The following is a 23,571-nucleotide window of genomic DNA, read 5'->3' on the forward strand; positions in this document are numbered from 1 at the left end:
AGCCCAAACAAAAAAATATAAACGAGTCTAAATTGAAAACTACGTTCAAACCTATGATTGCGTTGGATAAAAACCGCAATTTTTATACCTGTGCATGTAAAACAAATTTCTTTGTAGAAGGGTCTAAAAACAGCACAAACAACATTTTCCAAAAGACCAAAAAATTGAAAAAGTATATTTAAACAAAACGCATTTGACTAACAGGTCGAACAACTGATGTTCTTTAACCCTGCTGACTGCCATTGGCGATTGCCAAATAAAATTGATCACAAGATGTAGCAAAATGGATCTTAATATAAATTTAATACTAAACAGAAAAAAAAAATTAACTTGTGGCCACGATGGTATGCCACAAACATACGGTGTCAATATTTTTTTAGTACACCAGATCCGGATTTCGACAATAAATGTCTCTTCAGTGATGTTAGGGATCGAAACGGTATTTGGAAGGCCATATAAAAAGTACCCTCATTTTTAGATACTCTTGAATTTTAAGAGTCAATATAGGATGAACGGATCATATAAACCGGAGGGAAAATATGATACAAGCCCAAACAAAAAAATATAAACGAGTCTAAATTGAAAACTACGTTCAAACCTATGATTGCGTTGGATAAAAACCGCAATTTTTATACGTGTGCATGTAAAACAAATTTCGTTGTAGAAGGGTCTAAAAACAGCACAAACAACATTTTCCAAAAGACCAAAAAATTGAAAAAGTATATTTAAACAAAACGCATTTGACTAACAGGTCGAACAACTGATGTTCTTTAACCCTGCTGACTGCCATTGGCGATTGCCAAATAAAATTGATCACAAGATGTAACAAAATGGATCTTAATATAAATTTAATACTAAACAGAAGAAAAAAAATTAACTTGTGGCCACGATGGTATGCCACAAACATACGGTGTCAATATTTTTTTAGTACACCAGATCCGGATTTCGACAATAAATGTCTCGTCAGTGATGTTAGGGATCGAAACGGTATTTGATAGGCCATATAAAAAGTACCCTCATTTTTAGAAAAAAAGTACCCTCATTTTTAGATAGACTCTTGAATTTTTAAGAGTCAATATAGGATGAACGGATCATATAAACCGGAGGGAAAATATGATACAAGCCCAAACAAAAAAAAATATAAACGAGTCTAAATTGAAAACTACGTTCAAACCTATGATTGCGTTGGATAAAAACCGCAATTTTTATACGTGTGCATGTAAAACAAATTTCGTTGAAGAAGGGTCTAAAAACAGCACAAACAACATTTTCAAAAAGACCAAAAAAGTGAAAAAGTATATTATACTATATATATAGAGTCTATAAGAATCTACCAACCAGTAAACTTAATAGGTATTGGATCATCAAAATTGACAATACTACACAAACAGGAAAAATTATATGAGTCTGAAAGATTGTGTAACAATACCGATAAATAGATGGAAAACAAAACACTAAAAAGTGTTGAATATCATTGCACAAAGATGGAAAAACTGAACAGATGATATAAATTATACAATAATTGCAAATATTTCGGCCAACATGTGTCATCTTGAAATTTTGTGTAGTGTACTTATATGGAGAGGATTATCTTAAGTTGTTATAACTTGTATCCAGTCTTATTGTATATTGATCATCACATACGGACACATAAAAACACATCTTCTCCATTTTCTACATTTTAACCAGACAAAGATGACGTTACAAACATAGATACAAAATGCTGACAAAAGGGGAACAACTCTCTCTTACAAACAGAAACATAATCTGACCATATACATATACATATTGATATATAACAGTATATATGAAAACTAGTCTCGATGCACCAGAGTATCGTTCTTACAGCAAACAATATATATGCATATGGAGCGTCTGGATAATCGAGACTAATATGAAAACCTGACTTTAGATAATGATCACAAATTAAATGTAGGTGCCGAAAGCTAAACTAGCTTTATATTGAAATCTGTTCTTTATTCAAATAGCAAACACCGGAATTTGATTCTTGGTTATTTCCCTTGGACAGGTGCTTGTCAACTAGCATAACAGCCGACAAAAAACTACTGCTACTACTTTTTTTATGGATAAAAGTTATGATCACTTACTGTCAATGTATTGCATTACATGTGGAAATTGTTATGAAAAAATAAATAAATTTGCGGGGAAGCATTACACCTGAGCTGACAGTGTCTATTATAACTTTTATTCTTTGCTTTGCTCTTGACAGCTGAGTCTTGTGAATGTTTTAACCTCAGAAGTAAAAATGTCAGATATTGTGATGCCCAGTGATGAAATGATGAGACATACATCAATGTCAATGTCTAGTGTGTCTTGGTTTGAGTTTCTGTTGGATGAACATAAACTGGATAATCATTTGCAGCAACAAAATCCAGGTAATTGATCAGGTTGGACCAGGAACATATATATTAGATATACTTTTCCCAGGTTGGACACCCAAATGGAACACAGTGCAGCCGACAAATTTATATACATTACTTATTCATATAATAATTGCAATGAATCGAATCAACAGCATTTTTCCAACAAAAGTTATGAAGTTTTTCTTTCATGCTAATTTAAAAATGTTATGCATCATTCATTTACTTTATTTTTGTCGAGCCTGAAACTTTTGTTGCAGAAAGTTCGACATAGGGATAGTGATCCGGTGGCGGAAGTGTTAGCTTACTTCTTAAAAGCTTTATAATATAGAAGTGGAAGACCTGGATGCTTCATACTTTGTATATAGATGCCTCATGTTATGAACTTTCTGTCAGTCACATGTCCAATGTCCTTGACCTCATTTTCATGGTTCAGTGATCAGTCAGGGATATAACTATAGGGTTATTACAGGAAAATAACATACATTTGTTATTGTGGACTAAAAAAATCAAAGAACTGTGATAACATATGTATGTTACATGTTTCAAAGGGACAATATACATCATTACAAATGTAGTTTAGTTATTAAAATGTATAAAAGTCAAATGAAAGTTCTATTCATATAATATTACCTTTTTCTATATGTATACTTAACTATTTAAAGATATAACAGTTCATACATTTTAGTTTGCCAATTTTGCATAGTACACCTATATGTTATTACAGAAAAAATATGCCTGTTATAACTAAAAGGTGTTATCACAGCTTCTCTATATCACTTTATTTAAAGCATTTGCTCAGACAGGCCTGGGGTAATGGTAATTTGTAATTGTAATGCATTGTAATATTACTTTTTTTGGATGTAATGCAAAGTAATTTGTAATGCACATTTTCTGCATTACAATTACATGTAATGTAATGATTACTTTAGTTAAAAATTGATGTAATGCCTCCATTACAGTACATTACTTTTCATTACAAATTGGTAAAATAGATAAAATTGAAGAATATTGTATAATAAAAATAAAATATTAACAAAAACAAAAGAAAGTATGGAATAAAATTTTTGTCACAGTTAATTACTGTATTAAATAAATTACATCAATCTTTAAAACACACATTAAGGTAAGAAATATAAAATGGTAAAAAATATCAAGTCTTTGATCTTGGTTTCTGATATTTGTTTAATATGAAATGGGAATATTTTGGTGTTAGGTGGTCTTTGAAAAATCTTATAAAAAAATTATCAAGCAAAACTATATAGATCAATGAAAAAAATATGAAGATGAAAATTTCATAATTCTATACACACCTTATACATGTATTTCAATAAAATATTGAATATATCAAACAACATTTTTAAACCAAACTGTGGTTTGGGTCCTGTCTGTGTTGTTATTTCACCTAATTAATATCACAATGTTTTTATTGCAATCAAATCTTCTCAACTTATGTTTGTCCTCACAGAACCCTTAGGCATTTCACAAGATAATCCTTTAATGACACATTTATTATATCCCTTTGAAATCCTTAATGATGTCTTAATGATTAAGTGATCAATGTTAGAAACAAAATTATATGATAATTTATTTATTTTTTACCACCACCTAAGAAACTTAAAAGTGACTTTTTCAGTTTCATGCCTCCTACTACTCAATTAAAGGGTATAGACACAGGTAAGGTGCAGTACATGATGTTGACGTCTACTTGTCTGAGCCATGTGAAGAAATTTCAATCAATGCACTGGAATAATGGAAGTCAAATTCAGTGTGCCTTTCTTCTTTGGTTAATACAGCTATCAAGTATTTAGCCATTTCCCACACATAAGCTCCTGTAGAAAGGCTTTTAAGTATTGCCGGAAAGGTGTACAGAACTGATCACTGTTCTCTTAAATGGCATCACATTTAAACCACTTATGATGATAAAGTGCAATGGACATATTAAGTATTTGAAGTCTATGTCCCTAACACTGGATACATATGTGCATATACCTCTGTTTTTGAAATGCTTTTTGTTTTTATATTGAAAAAGTAATATGTAATGTAATGCATTACACAGGCAAAGTAATTGTAATGTAATGCATTACATGTGAGAAAAAATGTAATGGTAATTGTAATTGTAATGGAAGAATCACAAAGTAATTGTAATGTAATGCATTACATTGTAATGTAATGGCCCCAGGCCTGTGCTCAGACATACATAATGCTTAATTACAATGTACATTTTTTTTTTTTTGTAGTTTAATTTATTGTAAGAAATAATGACCAGAGCATGTAATGAGGTTCTGCGCAGGTTTCTCAGTAATTCCCAAGTGTCTTATATAACAAGTTACATTCCTTTAATAACTGAGCCTTGTTATCACAGCTAAGTTTATCCCTTAATAGCCTCGACTCATTGATTTGCCATGGTCTCTCAAAAATGCATTAATTTAATTAAAAAATTAGTTATCAAGACTATGCATTTAGTTTCTGCGCAAAGTCTCAAGAGTTCCCTAGAGCCCACTTTAAATGAAATAATTCTACAAATAACAAGCATATATGTTAACTACATTGTAGTATATATTTGTTTAGGGGCCAGCTGAGGGACGCCTCCAGGTGCGAGAATTTCTTGCTACATTGAAGACCTGTTGGTGACCTTCTTCGGGTTGTTGTCTCTTTGACATATTCCCCATTTCCATTCTCAATTTTATTATAGATTTAGAAAATTTAAGGTGAAAGTATCTGTAATAACATACGCAAGTAATTTCCCGGAATAACCCTATAGAGTTATATCTCTGACTGGTGACTACTTGAAAAAAAAGTTAAAAGATTTTTTGTAATGTTAAATTCTCTCTTATTGTAAGTAATAGGATTACTATATTTGGTATGTGCATACATTGCAAGGTCCTCATGCCCGTCAGACAGTTTTCACTTGACCTTGACCTATTTCATGGATCAGTGAACAAGGTTAGGTTTTGGGGTTAAGTCCATATCTCAGATACTATAAGCAATAGGTCTAGTATATTTGGTGTATGGAAGGACTGTAAGGTGTACATGTCCAACTGGCAGGTGTCATCTGACCTTGATCTCATTTTCATGGTTCAGTGGTTACAGTTTAGTTTTTGTGTTTTGGTCTGTTTTTGTTATACTACAATGTATATTTATTGTAGATCCCTCACCTTGTCAGTTGATTACTTTGAATTATTTAGAATTACTTTTATTGTAGATCCCTCACCTTGTCAGTAGATTACTTTGAATTATTTAGAATTACTATTATTGTAGATCCCTCACCTTGTCAGTTGATTATCCAGTTTTTACAGCAAGCAGAGGCTCATCTAGCAGCCAGCACTGCTCTGGTCAGGGAAATACCAACTACACCTAATGGTCAGAATGATTCCAGGTCTGAAGATGGAAATATGCATGGTAAATTTATATATATTTCATCTATGTTTGAGAAAAATTGTGAAAATATTTCTCTGTAGCTAAATATACATATATATCACAATGATTTGGTCCATCATTTGGATATTGACATGAAACACTATATTCATTGATATTTGTTGAGTTATAAAGTTTAATGCATTACACATTTTTGCTCACTGGTTAATGAAAAAAAAATCATGGCTCTAAATATTTCCAAAATAAAAGTCATAAAAAAGGGGTACAGTTTTCTAAGCAACCTTGCATCGAAATGATTTGATCATTTATTGTTTTATTTGTGAGATGCAATATGTAAAGCCATTTTAAAAGTTTGATCACCCTGTTTCAATGTGTTTAAACTTTAAACATATATAGAAGTACAAATTAAATAAGAAATAATTCCTTCATGTTTTGCTTTTAGGTTCATTTTAACATGTGCAGGCATTATGAGTTGACTTAAAAGTACAGGTTTAAAGGCATCCACTGTGATAGGATAAAGAAAACATATTTGAGTAAATGTTTTTAAAATACAAAAATGTATTAATTTTTACAATATTTTAGATTTTTTTTTTTAAATATTATAGCAAGCACTTTGTGGTTCAAAATTGCCATTGCAAATTTCAGACTTCTACTCAGAAATTTCTTGCATCATCCTAGTAAAATCTCATTGTTTACAAAGTGAAGGCAGAGCCTCATTTTAAAATTTAGGTAGTTTACTTATAGGAATAAGAATTTTTCTAAATCTCAATTAGGGTCATCGTGTAGATATTAACAGTGCTCAAGGTCTGAAAAAAAAAAGATTTTAATATATTCAGGGTTGAACATGTTTAAGTCAAAATTACTTGCAAATAAAAAGGTTCAAGATTTGATTTAGATCCTAATGAAAATTCCTGCTACAGAGTTGTGTATGTCATTTGAGGTTGCTTAGCTACTATGGATCTGACAAGAAATTACACTTTTATGTGTTATGTAGAATTCATATTTTTATGATCCCCCTTTGATAGAAGGGGTACATAATGTTTTTGGTCAGTCTATTAGTTCATCCATCAATTCCTTCTGTATCCATGGTATCAGGTTAAAGGTTTTATTTAAGAAAGTTTACCCTAAAGTTGTGGTTTAATCAGCTTTAAAAGTTTACATAGATAAAAGAAGATGTGGTATGAGTGCCAATGAGACAACTCTCCATCCAAATAATAATTAATTAAAGCAAACCTTTATAGGTCAATGTACATGATGTACGGCCTTCAACACTGTTCATGTTCATGTGAAAAATATATACATGTACCATTGCCAACTTATTCTACCCAAATTTGGAATTCGCTGTTTACTGAACATTGAAATGTGACGGTGTGAGCTGACAAAAGTGAAAAAGGTGGATCAAGTATTTGATAGAAAAAATGGAAGCCATATTTCATAGATTTATGAAATTGATTAATGTTCTTTCTGCCCGTAGGAAAATTAAATGAATGATTATCTTGAAATGCCTTTTAAAGGAAGTTTTTCATCTGTTTTAAACAAATGTATTGATAATTTAAACTAGTTCTTAGGCCTATATATAAAAACTCAGAAGACATTGCTAGAAGTATTGACCAGTTTTTAAAAGGTGACAGATATTGAATTTTTAATTTATGTATGATTGTATTTTTGGTTAACAAGTCAAGTTATTAATTGATTTTTCCGCATATTTCCGACCCCTGGATAGAGTCAGATTTCCTGTCAGAAGATTTATTTCTTCAGTTCCAGAATAATTATGCTTAATAAGATTCTTGAACTTCTTTTTGTCGATGGAAATAGTTTTTTGTTAGTATAGCTATTGACAATATTTAAATATGTAATATCGTCTGTCACGGAACAATGAACAGATTGTTACAAATTTTGTACAGCTTTCGTCACTGTCTTTTCACAGCTGTAAAACCTTTAAAAATTGTTAGAGAATGTCTTTAAATGATTGGAGATAATTTAATTGATTTTTGGATCACTGAAGTAAATATTTTTACATTGAGATGATATGGTAATATTGGAAGTTTAAATAGGTATATATTCTGTGGTTTGTTATTGTTGTCATTTGAACAAGACTTTTAAGTAGAAAGTGTTATTATGCGGATAATGCATTTGAGGATATATATTAAAGCCATTTCGTCTATTAAAAAATAGCCCCAAAAATGGAGTAGAATGCCAACCAAAAAGCAACAAAATAAATTGTACTTTGTTTGGAATTAAACTTTATTTTAGGATAAAAACAATGAATTATGGATAATTACCCATTTTTTTTTATAATAAAGAATAGGTATATGACAGTTATAAATGGGATGTGAGGAAGGAATTTGAAGTATTAACGAAACATCAAATCGTCATGATATTGATAAAGATTTCTTAATATACTGCAGGGATATTTGTACTATTTATATATTAAATTGAGTATACATTTAAGAACTTGATTTAGGGCTTATAAGTACAATATTTTTCAATAAATATAGTAATACATGTAATAGGAAGATGTGATATGACTGCTAGTAAGACATCTATTCACAAGAGACCAAATGACATAGATGAAAAGCCATTATAGTTCAACATATGGCCTTCAACAGTAAGCAATGCCTACACTGTATAAAAAAAGTTTAAAAATTTTGAAATGACAATATGTAAACCAATGGCCTGATTTTTGTACAAAATATTAAACTAATAACAAATATGATAGACAGTCACCAAAACATTTATAAGTTAATAGACACAGGGAACATTCTATACAAGATAAATTCCTTTCCAAGGGAGATGTGACAGGAGTTAAAACATTTATATTTAAGTATTGTGACACAACAGAAGTACCTGTTAATGACTTGTTTATTGTAAACTTTATGGAAGTATTTTATAGATTTTGATCTGTAAATCAGATTCAAAAGAAAAAGATTTATTTTACCAAGATTATGCACTTAAATCTTGACTAAGTATATGAACATGCTAAAGTGATGAGAAATACAGTATATGGACAAGAGTTATTTCTTTTGTAATATATAGTTTATACAATTTTTTTTTTAACTAAAGCTTTTTTTAAATAATTTTTTTTATTTTATGTTTTTTTCTCCATTAGATCTCATCATTTTAAGAAGTATCTGCCATGTCCTAGGCTAATTGTTGTATATTTTTCCAAATGGTTATATAAACATTCATGATTTAAAAACACACTTTAGCTTATTTAGAACATTTAAAATTCTGATACAGTTTATGTTTTTAAACTTGCAAATTGTGGAAAACTTAGAAAACTGAAAGAAGCAAAATTATGATGAAGTTTTAAGGAACTGCTGCTAATCTAATGATATTGAAAAATCGAAACAGGTATTACTATTATAATTTTATTGCCCATTATTTCTTATTAGTTCTTTCAGATTCATTATCATGAACTCCAGAAAAGTTATTCAATATTGAAGTTATAATTGAAATCTCATCTTTTGTATATTCTGGGGGTTTAAACTGATAGTGAGCAGAAAAAAATAAAATTCAGCCTTATTCTTACATACAAAATGTGCATGTCAGACATTTTTGTTAGTCCAATTTTCAGACAGATATTTACATATATCATGTATATAAGGGACATTCTAGGTCATATAGGTGTCAAAATCTAGCACTTAACAAATCAGACAAATGTATTTGAAAAGTTTTGTATAAAGTCATTGATTTCCTTTAAGAATTAGTGCATTAAAGGTTTTCATTAACAATTGCATATTCAATAGCCGAAGTATGAAATATGACAAAGGAAATCATATGGCTTATTTAATCTTAAATGAAATTATTCAAATTACACATGTATGTTTATTATAAAAAACTTGTACAATACATTTTTTAGGATTTAACATTAGAGCTAGATACTCCTGTAAAATATATATATTTTACCATTTTATTCCCTTTAAAAAATAGAATATATATATAAAAAATTGTTGGACTGTTGTGTCATGTATGTCTGCCCAATAATTGGTTACATGCATATTATAATTGTTTTGTAATATATTTGAATTTATACACTAGTCAATGTCAAAGAGTGGGTAGATATTTTTTTATATAATTGTGTTTTACAATTTGCTTTTCTTAAAAGTTTTTGATTAATTAAAAACAGTATAGTAATATATGAAAGGTATACTTTTAAATGCTTTACAAAGATTATCTTTGAAGGACTATATGTCAATGCCAAGAGATTGATCCTAACTCAAAGATAGACAGGTTTTTTTTGTGTACTGGATATGTATGATTTTTTTTTTTTTGTTACAGTTTTGGCATATTTATCCATGTCGGTTGTATTTGATCTTTATACTTATGTGTACTATTGGCTCTATTGCACATTTTTACTGAATGTTTAAAGAAATTGTTATGCAGTCCACCTGAATTGTTTGCCCTATTTATACATGTCTATTATTTTCTGCCAAGTAATTTTATAAGATCTTGTTTTGCTCTATGGTCATTCAAATGTAATATACATTGGCGGATCCAGGGGGGGTTCCAGGGGGTTGGACCCCCCTATTTTTTGGCCAATCAATGCATTTAAATGGGAGCATATAGCTGGAACCCCCCCTTTACTCTGGGTTGGGACCCCCCCCCCCCCTTTTTAAATGGCTGGATCCGCCCCTGATATATGCATGTATTGTTTCTCTTTTTTACAATGAGATTGTTCCGTAAAATATGATAGTATTGGTTAGATTACTTTTCTTGTTATTGTCTTGTTTATATAATGTTACAACCTTATTGACACTTGTAATAAAGGTTTTTTGTCGAGCCTGCAACTTTTGTTGCAGAAAGCTCGACATAGGGATAGTGATCCGGCGGCGGCGGTGGCGGCAGCGGCGGTGTTAGCTCACTTCTTAAAAGCTTTATATTTTAGAAGGTGGAAGACCTGGATGCTTCATACTTTGTATATAGATGCTTCATGTTACGAAGTTTCCGTCAGTCACATGTCCAATGTCCTTGACCTCATTTTCATGGTTCAGTGACCACTTGAAAAAAAAGTTCAAATTTTTTGTTATGTTGAATTCTCTCTTATTATAAGTAATAAGATAATTATATTTAATATGTGCGTACCTTGCAAGGTCCTCATGTCTGTCAGGCAGTTTTCACTTGACCTCGACCTCATTTCATGGATCAGTGAACAAGGTTAAGTTTTGGTGGTTAAGTCCATATCTCAGATACTATAAGCAATAGGGCTAGTATATTCTGTGTATGGAAGGACTGTAAGGTGTACATGTCCAACTGGCAGGTGTCATCTGACCTTGACCTCATTTTCATGGTTCAGTGGTTATAGTTAAATTTTTGTGTTTTGGTCTATTTTTCTCATACTATATGCAATAGGTCTACTATATTTGTTGTATGGAATGATTGTAAGGTGTACATGTCTAGTGGGCAGATGTCATGTGACCTTGACCTCATTTTCATGGTTCAGTGGTCAAAGTTAAGTTTTTGAGTTTCGGTCTTTTTATCTAATACTGTATGCCATAGGTCAACTATATTTGGTGTATGGAAATATTTTATGATCTTTATGTCAGTTGCGCTGGTTTTATTTGACTGTGACCTCGTTTTCACGGTTCATTGCACAGTGTTAAGTTTTTGTGTTTTGGTCTATTTTTCTTAAACTATAAGTAATGGGTCAACTATATATGTTGTATAGAAACATTGTTAGCTGTACATGTCTGCCTGGCTTGGTTCATCTGACCTTGACCTCATTTTCAAGGTTCATTGGTCTTTGTTTAGTTATCTTGGTTAATGTTAAGTTTATGTGACAGTTGTAATAAAGCTTAGCTTTATACTTAGGACTATCAACATAATATCAATGATTAGTATAGAAGGCGAGACATTTCAGTGTGTTCACTCTTGTCACTATGTTGACAGCTTCATTATGAAATGAAGGACCAATATTAATGCAGTGTTTAATATATAGCGTAGGTTTTGTTGAGTGTATTTAATACTATTATGTAATTAATTAAAATAAACTTCCTTTCTTTCTGAATAAAATTTAAAAATTTATTCTGAGTGTGAATCTCTGAAGAAGGAGACAAAAGGAAGATATTAATTAGGTCTTTCCACTTTTCCGTGGAAAGACCTATTGGATTTCTTCTGATTATTATTTTTTTTTTTTTTTTCTTCCGCCTAATTTTTTTTCTTCGCTGTTTTTTTGTTTCGCAAGATGTCGCTTTGATATTTGGAATATGATATCGAACAGGTAATACGCTTTTGAAACCAACTCTGCTTAACTGAATACTTTCCCATATAAGAGTTATCTCCCCGAACACTGTTTTTCTTGTGGCCACTTCTCCTTCGCAACCGTAAAAGATTACGACAAATTTATTTTACCAAATTGCTCGTTATATCCTCAGAATGTTCTGTTTCATTTTGACCGAAGCCGTATAGAGATTCCATATGAGAGTTAGTTCCCCTTTTGTATTTGAAATTTTGAAATGTATTTTAAACTGGAAAACCATAAGTGATAGAGACCTAGGGTCTTTTGATTTGAGATCCTTGGTCCAAAAAAATGAAAATTAGGTCAAGGTCAAAGGTCAAGGTCATATTCTAAATTTTGATTTTGGCTTATTTTCACTCATTTTCATTAACCTTATAAGATATCGACAAATTATTTTTACTAAATTGTTAGTTGCGACATGTCGTAACATAATAATTTTGGTTGAAAGGGTGCGTAGACAATAAATGGGAGTTTTAGCCCCTATCACATCTAAAATTATGCGTAAAGTGATATAACTTATTAACCATACATACTATAGACCTAGGGTCTTTCGATTAGAGATCCTTGGTCCAAAAAATGAAAATTAGGTCAAGGCCAAAGGTCAAGGTCATATTCTAAATTTTTGATTTTGGCTTATTTTCACTAATTTTCATTAACCTTATAAGATATCAACAAATTATTTTTACTAAATTGTTAGTTGCGACATGTCGTTACTTAATAATTTTGGTTGAAAGGGTGCGTAGTCAATAAACAGGAGTTTTAGCCCCTATCATATCTAAAATTATGCGTAAAGTGATATAACTTATTTACCATACATATTAGAGACCTAGGGTCTTTTGATTTGAGAACCTCAGTTTGTGACCTTGAAATTGAGGTCAAGGTCAGAGGTAAATTTGACGTTCTAGATTATGACCTTTGCTTAAAATTCATATCTATACATCATAAAGCCATAGGAACTGACATTTTAGACTGATTTTTAATATTTTAATATCAAAATAGATATTTACTGGTGGAAAGACCTTCAATTGTTCTCTGAACAATTGGTTTTTAATTTTACTATGAAGTTATTCACAGAGACTTGTTTTATTTTCAGACAAATTAGTTGTTAAAGAAAGCAAAAAAGTGATTGCACTGAAGTTACTGGCATTGAAAGTAGCAGCCCACTTAAACTGGAATCTCAATATTCTTCTCAAAAAGTAAGTGTATAGTGTTTAAAAAGAACAATAATGAAATATGCTACACAGAGTTTGTTTTTAAGCTTTAAGATAGATATTGTCATGAATAAGCTTTCTAGTTAGTTTTTCCTTGAGTAAATTTCAGTCAATAAATTAATGCAATTTACATGGAAAATCTCATGTTTGAATTCATTTGAAAACAGGAAAGACTTGTAAAATTTATTCCTTTAAAACCAAATAAATACATACATTAAAGACAAGTGTACATATTTGATCAGGGATTAATGTAACACAAGTACATTGTTTAAGTAAATATGCAACTACTTTTAATTCAGAAATTTTTACGATGATTTTATTATAGAGAAGACAGCAGAAAAAAGTCTCACAAAAAAATAAAAATTATTTCCAATTTTATTTATATATAATATTGTCCATTTGACTTCTATATATTTGCAGAAAAAAAATCTTAAAAATTCATTTTTATAAATTAATAATTTTTTCCTCGATGTATGTTAATATATGATATATACGAACTCTGACTATTAATTTCATAATTTTTGGTCAATAATTAAAAAAGTTTCCCATTAGGTCTATGTTAATTTTATTTTTTGAAGTGTTGATTATCTGATGGAGTAAGTATAAGTAGTGTAACGGCCTTCCAACCAAAACAAAAACAACATACATGTGCTTTTAATGTTTGTTTATTTGAACCATGTGACTTTACCAATTTGAATATTAAAGGACACCAATGAAAATGATCATCGCTTTGTAGTTTTGATTATTGATTTTATGTCATTATATAAGTTAACTTACTATACACAAGCTTTTCATGCTTTTAGCATGGTGAGTTTTATAACATTATGCAAAGAGGCTCTGAAAAGTTTATTAAAAAAACAGACTAAAGTTAATATGCATTCAGTTATTTATTAATGTGCAAAATGCACATCTTGGAAGCAAACAATTTGGGAAAATTAAAAAAATGTTTTTATAGTCGGTAAATTAAGTCATACCTCATGTCCACTAACAGAACATATGAAGGTAAACATATAAAACAATATTCATTTTCATATCCTTTGCCTATAAAGTACTATATCTAATAATTTTTTAAACAGAAAATGGAAATTGCAGTTTCCTATCATATATACAATTATTACAATCACATGACATGAACTCTAAGTTTGGTTGATGGTCAGTAGAGGTCATCTTAATATTTAAATATACAAAGTCACATGGTGCAAATAAACAAACATTAAAAGCACATGTATGTTGTTTTTTTTTTTGATTGGAAGGCCGTTACACTACTTATACTTACTCCATCAGGTAATCAACACTTCAAAAAATAAAATTAACACAGAGACCTAATGGGAAACTTTTTCAATTATTGACCAAAAATTATGAAATTAATAGTCAGAGTTCGTATATATCATATATTAACATACATCGAGGAAAAAATTATTATTTTATAAAAATGAATTTTTAAGAATTTTTTTCTGCAAATATATAGAAGTCAAATGGACAATACCATTTACTGAAATCATGATTAATCTTGAAAAAAAAAATCACACTAAAAAAATGCCAACAAAATTTTCTGAATTTAAATTTCAAATGTACTTATTTAGCCATCTTATGAAATGGAATCAACAGTAATTCTTTTGTGCTTATATTTGTAGTATACCGGTAGCATTACTACAGATCCTTCTGAATGAGCTGATGAGGTTAACAGTTGATGGTGACATTGAAGAGATCAAGTCCACTGTATCAGATTATAACAGTATTAGTGAAGAAACTCTCTTCTCATTACAACTCTTTCATAGATGGTAAATTATCATTACTGTTAATGCTTCCATCTGAGTGGATGGCAATATATATAACCTGTACCCAACTCGCCATGATCCTTAGAATGTCTTATTGTTTGATAATTAACAATTAACAGTGAATGTGTACTGGTAAAAAGTGTAATTTCAAGACAAAATTACCTAACAAACCCTTTTTTGGAAGATTCTGCTTTTTTATGCAATGAAATATGAAAATATATTACAAAAAAAAAAACAGTTGCCAATATGAGTGGTGAACAGTTCTAATAGCTTTCAAAGAGCCACTTATACTTGTATCCAATTGCCATTTGTTCACAAAATTCAAACATCCATCTGTAGACTCCTTTACCAATAAGAATCATAAATCTTGGCTGAAGTAGGAAAATAATCTCAGTTCTTAAAACGTTAATTTTTTTTGCAGGGCGTTACTAGCAGTTGTAAGAGACAGTTTTCCTAGGAGACCAATCAAATCGTTTGTTCAAGTGTAAGTTTTGTTTTATTGGTGGAATGTGTGAATAGATATTTACAGGATTAATTTTTCCATACAATATGTGTTACCTGTTAAATATCATTATGAATTTTAATTTTTGAATTATGGCTGATAAAAGTTAGATTTTTTTTATCATATTTTAAAAGGTTGGTTCTCATATTTATCTTCACACTTGAAAACTATTTTATTATACTATACAAATACAATTGGATTTGGGTCAATGAGGCAGCAACCCATTCACACATCAAAACATGAAGACATCTAGAGGTCAGCATATTGTCTTTAAAAATAGATTGATATCTATTCAATATGTAGATCTGCCATTACCATCAAATTCTTTAAAGGACAAAAAACATGAAGCTATGACTTCTGACATCAATTGATCAGGTTCTATAGGAAAAGTCACTGAACTCATGAGTAGGTTAAACTAGTTTTGAAAGAACTCAACACCCCTTTTATTGTGAATGAGTTGGAACAAAAAATTCAAAGAAAAACATGACGTCATGATTGATAATGTTAAACTGCATAACTCTTTTGCTGGTAGCCTGGTATGACATACAATGTACTACAAAAACGGATATTGATAGTTAAAACCTTCTAAAAAAGAAGAATTTTCAGTTACAGAATGAATGTTCAAAGTGTTGTTGTAGAATCATACATTCTTAATGTATTTCTTACAGATATCATGTATTCCTACACTCCAATGTTAAAAAAAAATTAGAAACATAATTTCAATCGATTTTTCCAATGATTTACACATATAAAGTCAAAGTTACTATTAATTTTTACAGTTTTACCTGAATTTGTTCAGGTAAATTGTCAAATGTGTTGATTTGTGAATGTCTTAATTTTTATGTACAAATTTCACAAAGAAATCAACAATTCATTGAATTTTTTCTTGGTGTAGGTTTCATTGGTCGATGGATAACTTTTCATTTTATTGTTAATTTTTCTGTGTCTTTTCTGACATTTTATATGTACATGCTTGCAGTCGAGATATATTTTAGCCAGATGTGTTTTTTGTTATTATTTATATAGGTGTACTACCACCATTGATTTTCCCCTATTAGTCTTTGTTAAATTTGCACTTTTCAAAAAAATGTGCAGAATTTATCTTTGTTTCAAATAAAGAAATACTTGGCATGAGTAAATTTTTATCCTGTCCAGTACTACAGAAAAAATTTCACATAACATTTCATTGCATATAAGAAAATAACCATCATTGGAAGTTAACCAATCAAATTCCTCCCCTTAATTTGTCTGTGTACAAGGTTTAGTCACCATGTAACCTCAAGATTACAAAATTTTCTATAGAAATCCTAAATAAAAAATAATGGTGTTTTGAAATACCCAAGACATATGTTTATGACACAGAAATGTTTTTACTGCAATAAAATGTAGGATTACTTACCTACAACTGTCAAATTCAAGGGAATATTTGTTTAGACCTACTTTCGTATACAACCGAATGTGACGTACCATGATTTGGTGGTATTACACCTAAGTATGAATGATATAATAAAACACAAATTTATTTAAAATGTCATTAGAATTGAAAGATTAATTAAAAAGAAGTTAGTTCAGATGGTATTTTTGTTTGTTATTTCATTTGCTGGTCATGTAACTTGTGTGCAGTTCAAGAACTAATACTGTTGTTTCTTTAATTTGTTTTTGACCAGGTTAAATGAGACTATGCATTATCGCTATTTTGTGCATTTTTCCTTTGATCTTTTTTTGTGATAATTTTCGCATGAGATGGAAAACTATCGCCAGAAACTAAGGACGCATGAGGCGTTGCTAATGAAATGACATGAAATTGACAAAGTTGTCATAGGTGAAATAGTGATAAACAGATTACCATTGGTCATCTCAACTCGATTGCCTTTCTTGTTTTCTCAGTACCGTCTTAAGCAAGAAAATCAATCTTGTTGAGATGATCAATGATAATCTATAATTTTACAAAAAGAAAATTTTTAATTGGTGAAACAATCTGTTTCACATAACAAGATAGCTAACATTCAAAATAAACATAATAAACACTGAAAGATGTTTTATGATCTTTATGTAAAGTACGATTGAACAAACAAATAAACAAAGTACAGTATAGTGGATTCTTTATTATTTGTTGGATACCATTTCTTTTTTCTTGATTTAATGGGTACAGGGTTACTACAAAGTTAAAGGTACAGCAAGTTACAAATTATCTATAGGAATGCAATGCAAACCATGAAAGTAGGTACTTCTGCAAATACATGAATCCATAGAAAATATATACTATACAAAAATAGTAATACATAGTTAAACACCATGCATTTGACCTGACCATTGGTTATTGTTAAATATATTGGTTGATTAGCGTTATAATTATAAGAGATAGAAGGCCTTTGGAATTTCTTAGCCGTTAAATCCATTAACTGTGGATTAACATACATGTAACTTAGGGTTTAATGAAAAGAAGATAACAACATTAAAAGTTGAAATTCAATAAAAGAAAATTAACCTTGGTATTTGTCATTTCAGTCAAGGTCAGGTAGACCCTGCTATAGCATACCATGCTTTAAATGAAATCATTATGAGAAATGTAAGTACATCAACATATAAGTAATATTTCTACTTTTAAAGGGAATGGTAGCACAAGTATATTTTTAATAGTTAAAATAAATGTTTGTATTTGAACATCAATCTTGTATTTTTTATTGCCAAAATCTCAGAAATCTGTACTGTTACCTATTCCACTGCAAGTTTCAGGTAGAAGTAAAAGTCTCCAGCATATTCTTAACTGACATTGGAATCAGCATGTACAATACGGTTATCTCCAACCAACTTTCCTTAAAACAGATTTTTAGACTAAAGATGAATTTTTAAAACTTTAATCTTAGCACTTTTATTAGGATTTTTTCATCTTAATTTTTATTCAAAAATATATCTGCTGTAGTAATTGATAACTAATTCTATCAACATGATGCAAGTATCTGACTCCATTGATCAAAATCATTTGAATCATCATCACTCTGTTCATTGTCATATTATATGTGGGGTACTTTAGGGCAATTAAGTTTTGGAATTATCCAGGTTGGGAGAATAGTGGTTAGTATGCACCAAACTTATTATACCAAAAAGGCCTGAATAAATAAATACATATGTAATTACCAAGTATCTGTATCTGATTATTAGTTGCCCTATAGCATGTTTTGATTTTAAGGGTCTGTGTCACTCTTGTTTTTAGCTCACCTGGCCTAAAAGGCCATGTGAGCTTTTCTCATCACTTGGCGTCCGTCGTCGTCTGTCGTCGTTAACAATTTTTCAAACATCTTCTCCTCTGAAACTACTGAATGGATTTGAATGAAACTTAAAATGATTGTTCCTTAGATTATCCTGCACAAAGTGTGTGCTTCGATTTTTGATCCGTCAAAAAACATGGCCGCCATTACTTAAAATAAAACATAGGGGTCAAATGCAGTTTTTGGCTTATATCTCAAAAACGGAAGCATTTAGAGCAAATCTGACAGGGGTAAAAATGTTCATTAGGTCAAGATCTATCAGCCCAGAAATTTTCAGATGAATCAAACAAACCATTGTTGGGTTGCTGCCACTTAATTGGTAATTTTAAGGAAATTTTGCAGTTTTTGGTCATTATCTTGAATATTATTATAGATGAAGATAAACTGTAAACAGCAAAAATGATCAGCAAAGTAAGATCTACAAATAGGTTAATATGACCAAAATTGTCAATTGACCCCTTAAGGGGTAAATGTCCTTTAATGACAATTTTTAACAATTTGTTCATCATATTTGCTAACTTTAAAAAATCTTCTCCTCTGAAACTACTGAATGGATTTGGATGAAACTTAGCATGATAGTTCCTTAGATTATCCTGCACAAAGTGTGTGCTTCGATTTTTGATCCGTCAAAAAACATGGCCGCCCTTACTTTAAATAGAACATAGGGGTCAAATGCAGTTTTTGGCTTATATCTCAAAAACGAAAGCATTTAGAGCAAATCTGACATGGGGTAAAAATGTTCATTAGGTCAAGATCTATCAGCCCTGAAATTTTCAGACGAATCAAACAAACCATTGTTGGGTTGCTGCCACTTAATTGGTAATTTTAAGGAAATTTTGAAGTTTTTGGTCATTATCTTGAATATCATTATAGATAAAGATAAACTGTAAACAGCAAAAATGATCAGCAAAGTAAGATCTACAAATAAGTTAAATATGACCAAAATTGTCAATTGACCCCTTAAGGGGTTATTGTCCTTTAATGACAATTTTTTCACAATTTGTTCATCATATTTGCTAACTTTAAAAAATCTTCTCCTCTAAAACTACTCAACCAAATTCAACCAAACTTCATTTGAATGATCAGTAGGGTGTATAAAATAAAGTTTGTGTTTTATTTTCTATTTCGTCAAAAAACATGGCCGAAGGCATTGTTTACCAGGTGAGCGATTCAGGCTCTTGAGAGCCTCTTGTTTGTTATTTCAGCTAAGAGAGTCTACTGCAGTGTCAATAGAGAATTTAGAGAAGTGTATACAATGTGGTCGTGTCCTAAAATTACCTGTCTCAAAATGTTTTCCTGTTCTAAGTGATAACACTGAGGATTTTAGTTTGATATGGGATAACTGTGTAACAGTAACTCCACAGGAATATCACTGTCAGGTAAAATATATATATCTTGAAAATAAATATTCGACAGATGGAATATTTCAAAGAATTGTTTGCGTACAATGTTCTTACCCCAGTATGTCTGTATTAGAACAATAAGAAGATTTGATATGATTGCCAATAAGACACTCACAACCAGATAGCATATGACGTAAAACATTAGCAACTATAGGTAAGTTTTTAGCAATAAACAATGAGCAAAACCCATACAGCATTACCATGCTTCTGACTTGGGGGACAGACACTTACAGAATTTGGCATGGTTAAATATGTGCAAATAAAAGAGAATAAATCATAAATAAATAATTCAATGGCTATGAATATTTTTATTTTTGCATATAAAAAAATAGGTTCATTAAAAGATATAAAAGAAAGAGACTTAAACATGATATAATTTGTAACTATGTATAGCATATTGTAGATAAAAGTTGTAATAGTAATAATATTGGATATCGGCAACTACATAATGTTTTGTTATTAGAGGTTGCATCCACTTTTAGGTGCACATTTTAGATAAATAGTTTTATCAACCAGTACTGTTACTCACACTTGTTTCACTTGTTTTATATTTTTTTTTTAGTTATACTATGATTTAGGAACGTTCTTCTTCTACCAGGAGGCTTACACACAAGCATACACAATGTTTAAACATACATCTGATCTTATAATACAGGTATGTACACACAAAAGAAATAAGAATATATATAGTACACTACAAGTGCAAATGTGATAGCTCTCCGTCCAAGTCACAATGTGTAAAAAGTAAACAATTGCAGTTCAAAGTATTTCTATGCATGTATGTACACACAACCATATACACTGTTTAAACAGTGCTGTCTCTTTGATATGTACATGCCATAAATATTACATAAGTTGTAGGAAATACTTTTGGTTAAAAAAATATTGTGTAACTCGTTAAGTTCTGTTATTGAAAATGGATATTTCAATGTTCACAAGAGTATGTACATTCTATCAAAAAGACACAGCATAAGATAGGATGAAATAAGTATGACTGTCATCAACAGAAATTCAAATTATGTCATCTTACATAATTCACTGCTTTTTACAATTTTGTATAATGCAGCTCAGCAGTATGTTAGGACATCCTGTAAGATAGTTTTCCATGTCAAAGATGATACGTATCATACTGCTAGCCATTGACGATGTATGACAATAGTCAATATATTAAAAAAAACTTGCATTTATAGGTAGATGATCCAGTATTCATCAATGTAGATAATGCCAGGTTAAAAGGATACCACCATGGTTGTCAGAGTTTACAAGGTGTCACTCAACAAGAACCTCCTGAAAAAGTGACATTGTATGAAAAGTCAGAGGCTTGTCGTAGAAATGGTTTTAAGGTAAGAACCTCCAACTAAGTCTGAGGCTTGACGGAACTGACAACTAAGTCAAAGTCTTCTAAAAAAGATTAAATCTAATAAAAATTCTAGGTTGGTTATGTTTGATGAACGATCAAAAGCATATTTAGAAAATATTTGGAGGTAAAACTTCTATGAAGTCATAGGCTTAATCTTATGCTGTTTTGAGTAAAAATTCCCTGAGTAGTAAAAGTTGTATGAACAAGCATAAAAAAATGATTTCAAGGTTAATATCCCCTGTGGAGTTTGGTTAAGAAGTTTATTCCAATAAGTCAATCTTTCTGATTAATAGTGGATAAAAACTTGGCAATACAACTGATATAGTTTCATAACATTAGAACGTTAATACACGGTGTAGAATGGTAACGGACTTATCAGGTTTTTGTCGGCGTTTCCACACTAATCGGGTTCGGCAACAGACTTAGCGTGTTTTGTTTTCAAACAGTGTGACACAAAATGAGCCAACTAAACGAAAAGAAGTCGTTAGTGTTTATGTTTATATGATCATGGAAGGCACCGATGATCTAACTTTGCAAAAATTTTCATTTTGCTTCTGTACCACTCTTGACTTTTTCAAAAAGCTCCACACTAAACAGGACAACAGGCCGAACACAGCTACTAATGGTGTGATTTCCGTTCAAATACACAATATATTAGAATGTGGACTTTTTGTGCTCCTTTATTTCATACAAAATACATATTAGAACAACTTGTGTGCATTTAAAAACTTAAAATATCGTATATTAAAGCTTCATCAAAATTGGTTGGCAGCGATTAATTGGGTTTCCCTAAAATGGCGTGTTTTTTTGGCACCGAACTGTTGAGGTTTATTTAGCACAGGACTTATTGTGTTTTTATTGTTTTACCAGGGTAAAAAATGATGTTTTCGTATTTTTTGTTTGTTTGGAAAATGAAAAAAAAAAGATTTTAATAACCCCATGTATTTAACATCGTGTGCTAGAATAGACAAGTCTGGAACTTCTCACGAACAAGTGTTTTCCGCAATCTTGATTTTTTTTCTTTGAGTAAAAGTACATCGGTATGGGGCAATATCACATGCGATACCAAACAAAACACAAATGGTCTATTTCTGCTCTATCCCAGATTAACATGTGAAGGTCTTTTGGCGGATGTTTCAAAAAGACACGTTCATTCCGGCGTAATAGAAATATTCATACTGATGCATGTATGAGTGAAGCTTTATGTGTCAGTCCTGAAAAACGATTGTTGATGGAGCCGGTGAATAACTATGACAACTTAAATTATGAACCCATTTAGTGCATGTTAGATGCATGATTTTTGTAATAGTTGTTAGTGACTTTAAATGAGTTGTCAATTAACTGCGAGTACTCGCAGATCTGTTCCTTGTGTCTTTTTGTTGTTGGGATGTACAAGTACCCAGCCACGTCCACTTGTATTTTTGTCCATCTGATGAGTTAAGCCTTTTTCAACTGAATTTTATAGTTCGTTCTTATGGTGTACTATTATACCACTGTCCCAACTAAAATGTTTAACCCTGCCACATTATGTATGTATGTATGTGCCTGTCCCAAGTGAGGAGCCTGTAATTCAGTTGTTGTCGTTTGTTTATGTGTCGCATTTGTTTTTCGTTCATTTTTTTTTTTTTATATAAATAAGGCTGTTTGTTTTCTCGTTTGAATTGTTTTACATTGTCATTTCGGGGCCTTTTATAGCTGACTATGTGGTATGGACCTTGCTCATTGTTGAAGGCCGTACGGTGACATATAATTGGTAACTACTGTGTCATTTTGGTCTCTTGTGGAGAGTTGTCTGATTGGTAATCATACCACATCTTCTTTTTTATACCTACTAGTTCAAATAAATATCACATCTTGAAAGGCATTCTTTGACGCCTTACATCGTCCCAGAAGGGCGTCAAAGTAAGCATTTAGAATAGCCTTCCCGGACGTCGTAATTAATTGTACTAGAACCCTCCCTACTATGAGACCGAGATACTGATAGAATCCCACACATTTGCTTGTGGATAAATAAAGTATATCATTGTGTGATGTGTGATTAATGTATAAAG

At 30.8% G+C, this 23,571-nt stretch overlaps 1 protein-coding gene across 4 annotated transcripts in view; it reads left to right on the forward strand.

Moving 5' to 3' along the window:
- Positions 1-2,008: 2,008 nt before the first annotated feature.
- The window catches only part of LOC143079270 (integrator complex subunit 8-like), a 54,342-nt gene continuing 32,779 nt past the window's right edge, over positions 2,009-23,571 (forward strand). For 3 of the 4 annotated variants that reach the window (XM_076254511.1, XM_076254512.1, XM_076254513.1), the window contains exons 1-9: positions 2,009-2,396; positions 5,643-5,783; positions 13,091-13,193; positions 14,843-14,989; positions 15,408-15,470; positions 17,997-18,057; positions 19,963-20,136; positions 20,723-20,815; positions 21,351-21,503. In XM_076254511.1, the coding sequence (XP_076110626.1) occupies positions 2,267-2,396; positions 5,643-5,783; positions 13,091-13,193; positions 14,843-14,989; positions 15,408-15,470; positions 17,997-18,057; positions 19,963-20,136; positions 20,723-20,815; positions 21,351-21,503 (1,065 nt within the window). In that variant the 5' untranslated portion in view covers positions 2,009-2,266. The remainder of the gene's footprint in view (positions 2,397-5,642; positions 5,784-13,090; positions 13,194-14,842; positions 14,990-15,407; positions 15,471-17,996; positions 18,058-19,962; positions 20,137-20,722; positions 20,816-21,350; positions 21,504-23,571) is intronic. The other variant, XM_076254514.1, reaches the window with a different exon arrangement.

Source organism: Mytilus galloprovincialis, chromosome 6 (assembly GCF_965363235.1).
Source record: "Mytilus galloprovincialis chromosome 6, xbMytGall1.hap1.1, whole genome shotgun sequence".
Classification (NCBI taxonomy): Eukaryota; Metazoa; Mollusca; class Bivalvia; order Mytilida; family Mytilidae; genus Mytilus; species Mytilus galloprovincialis.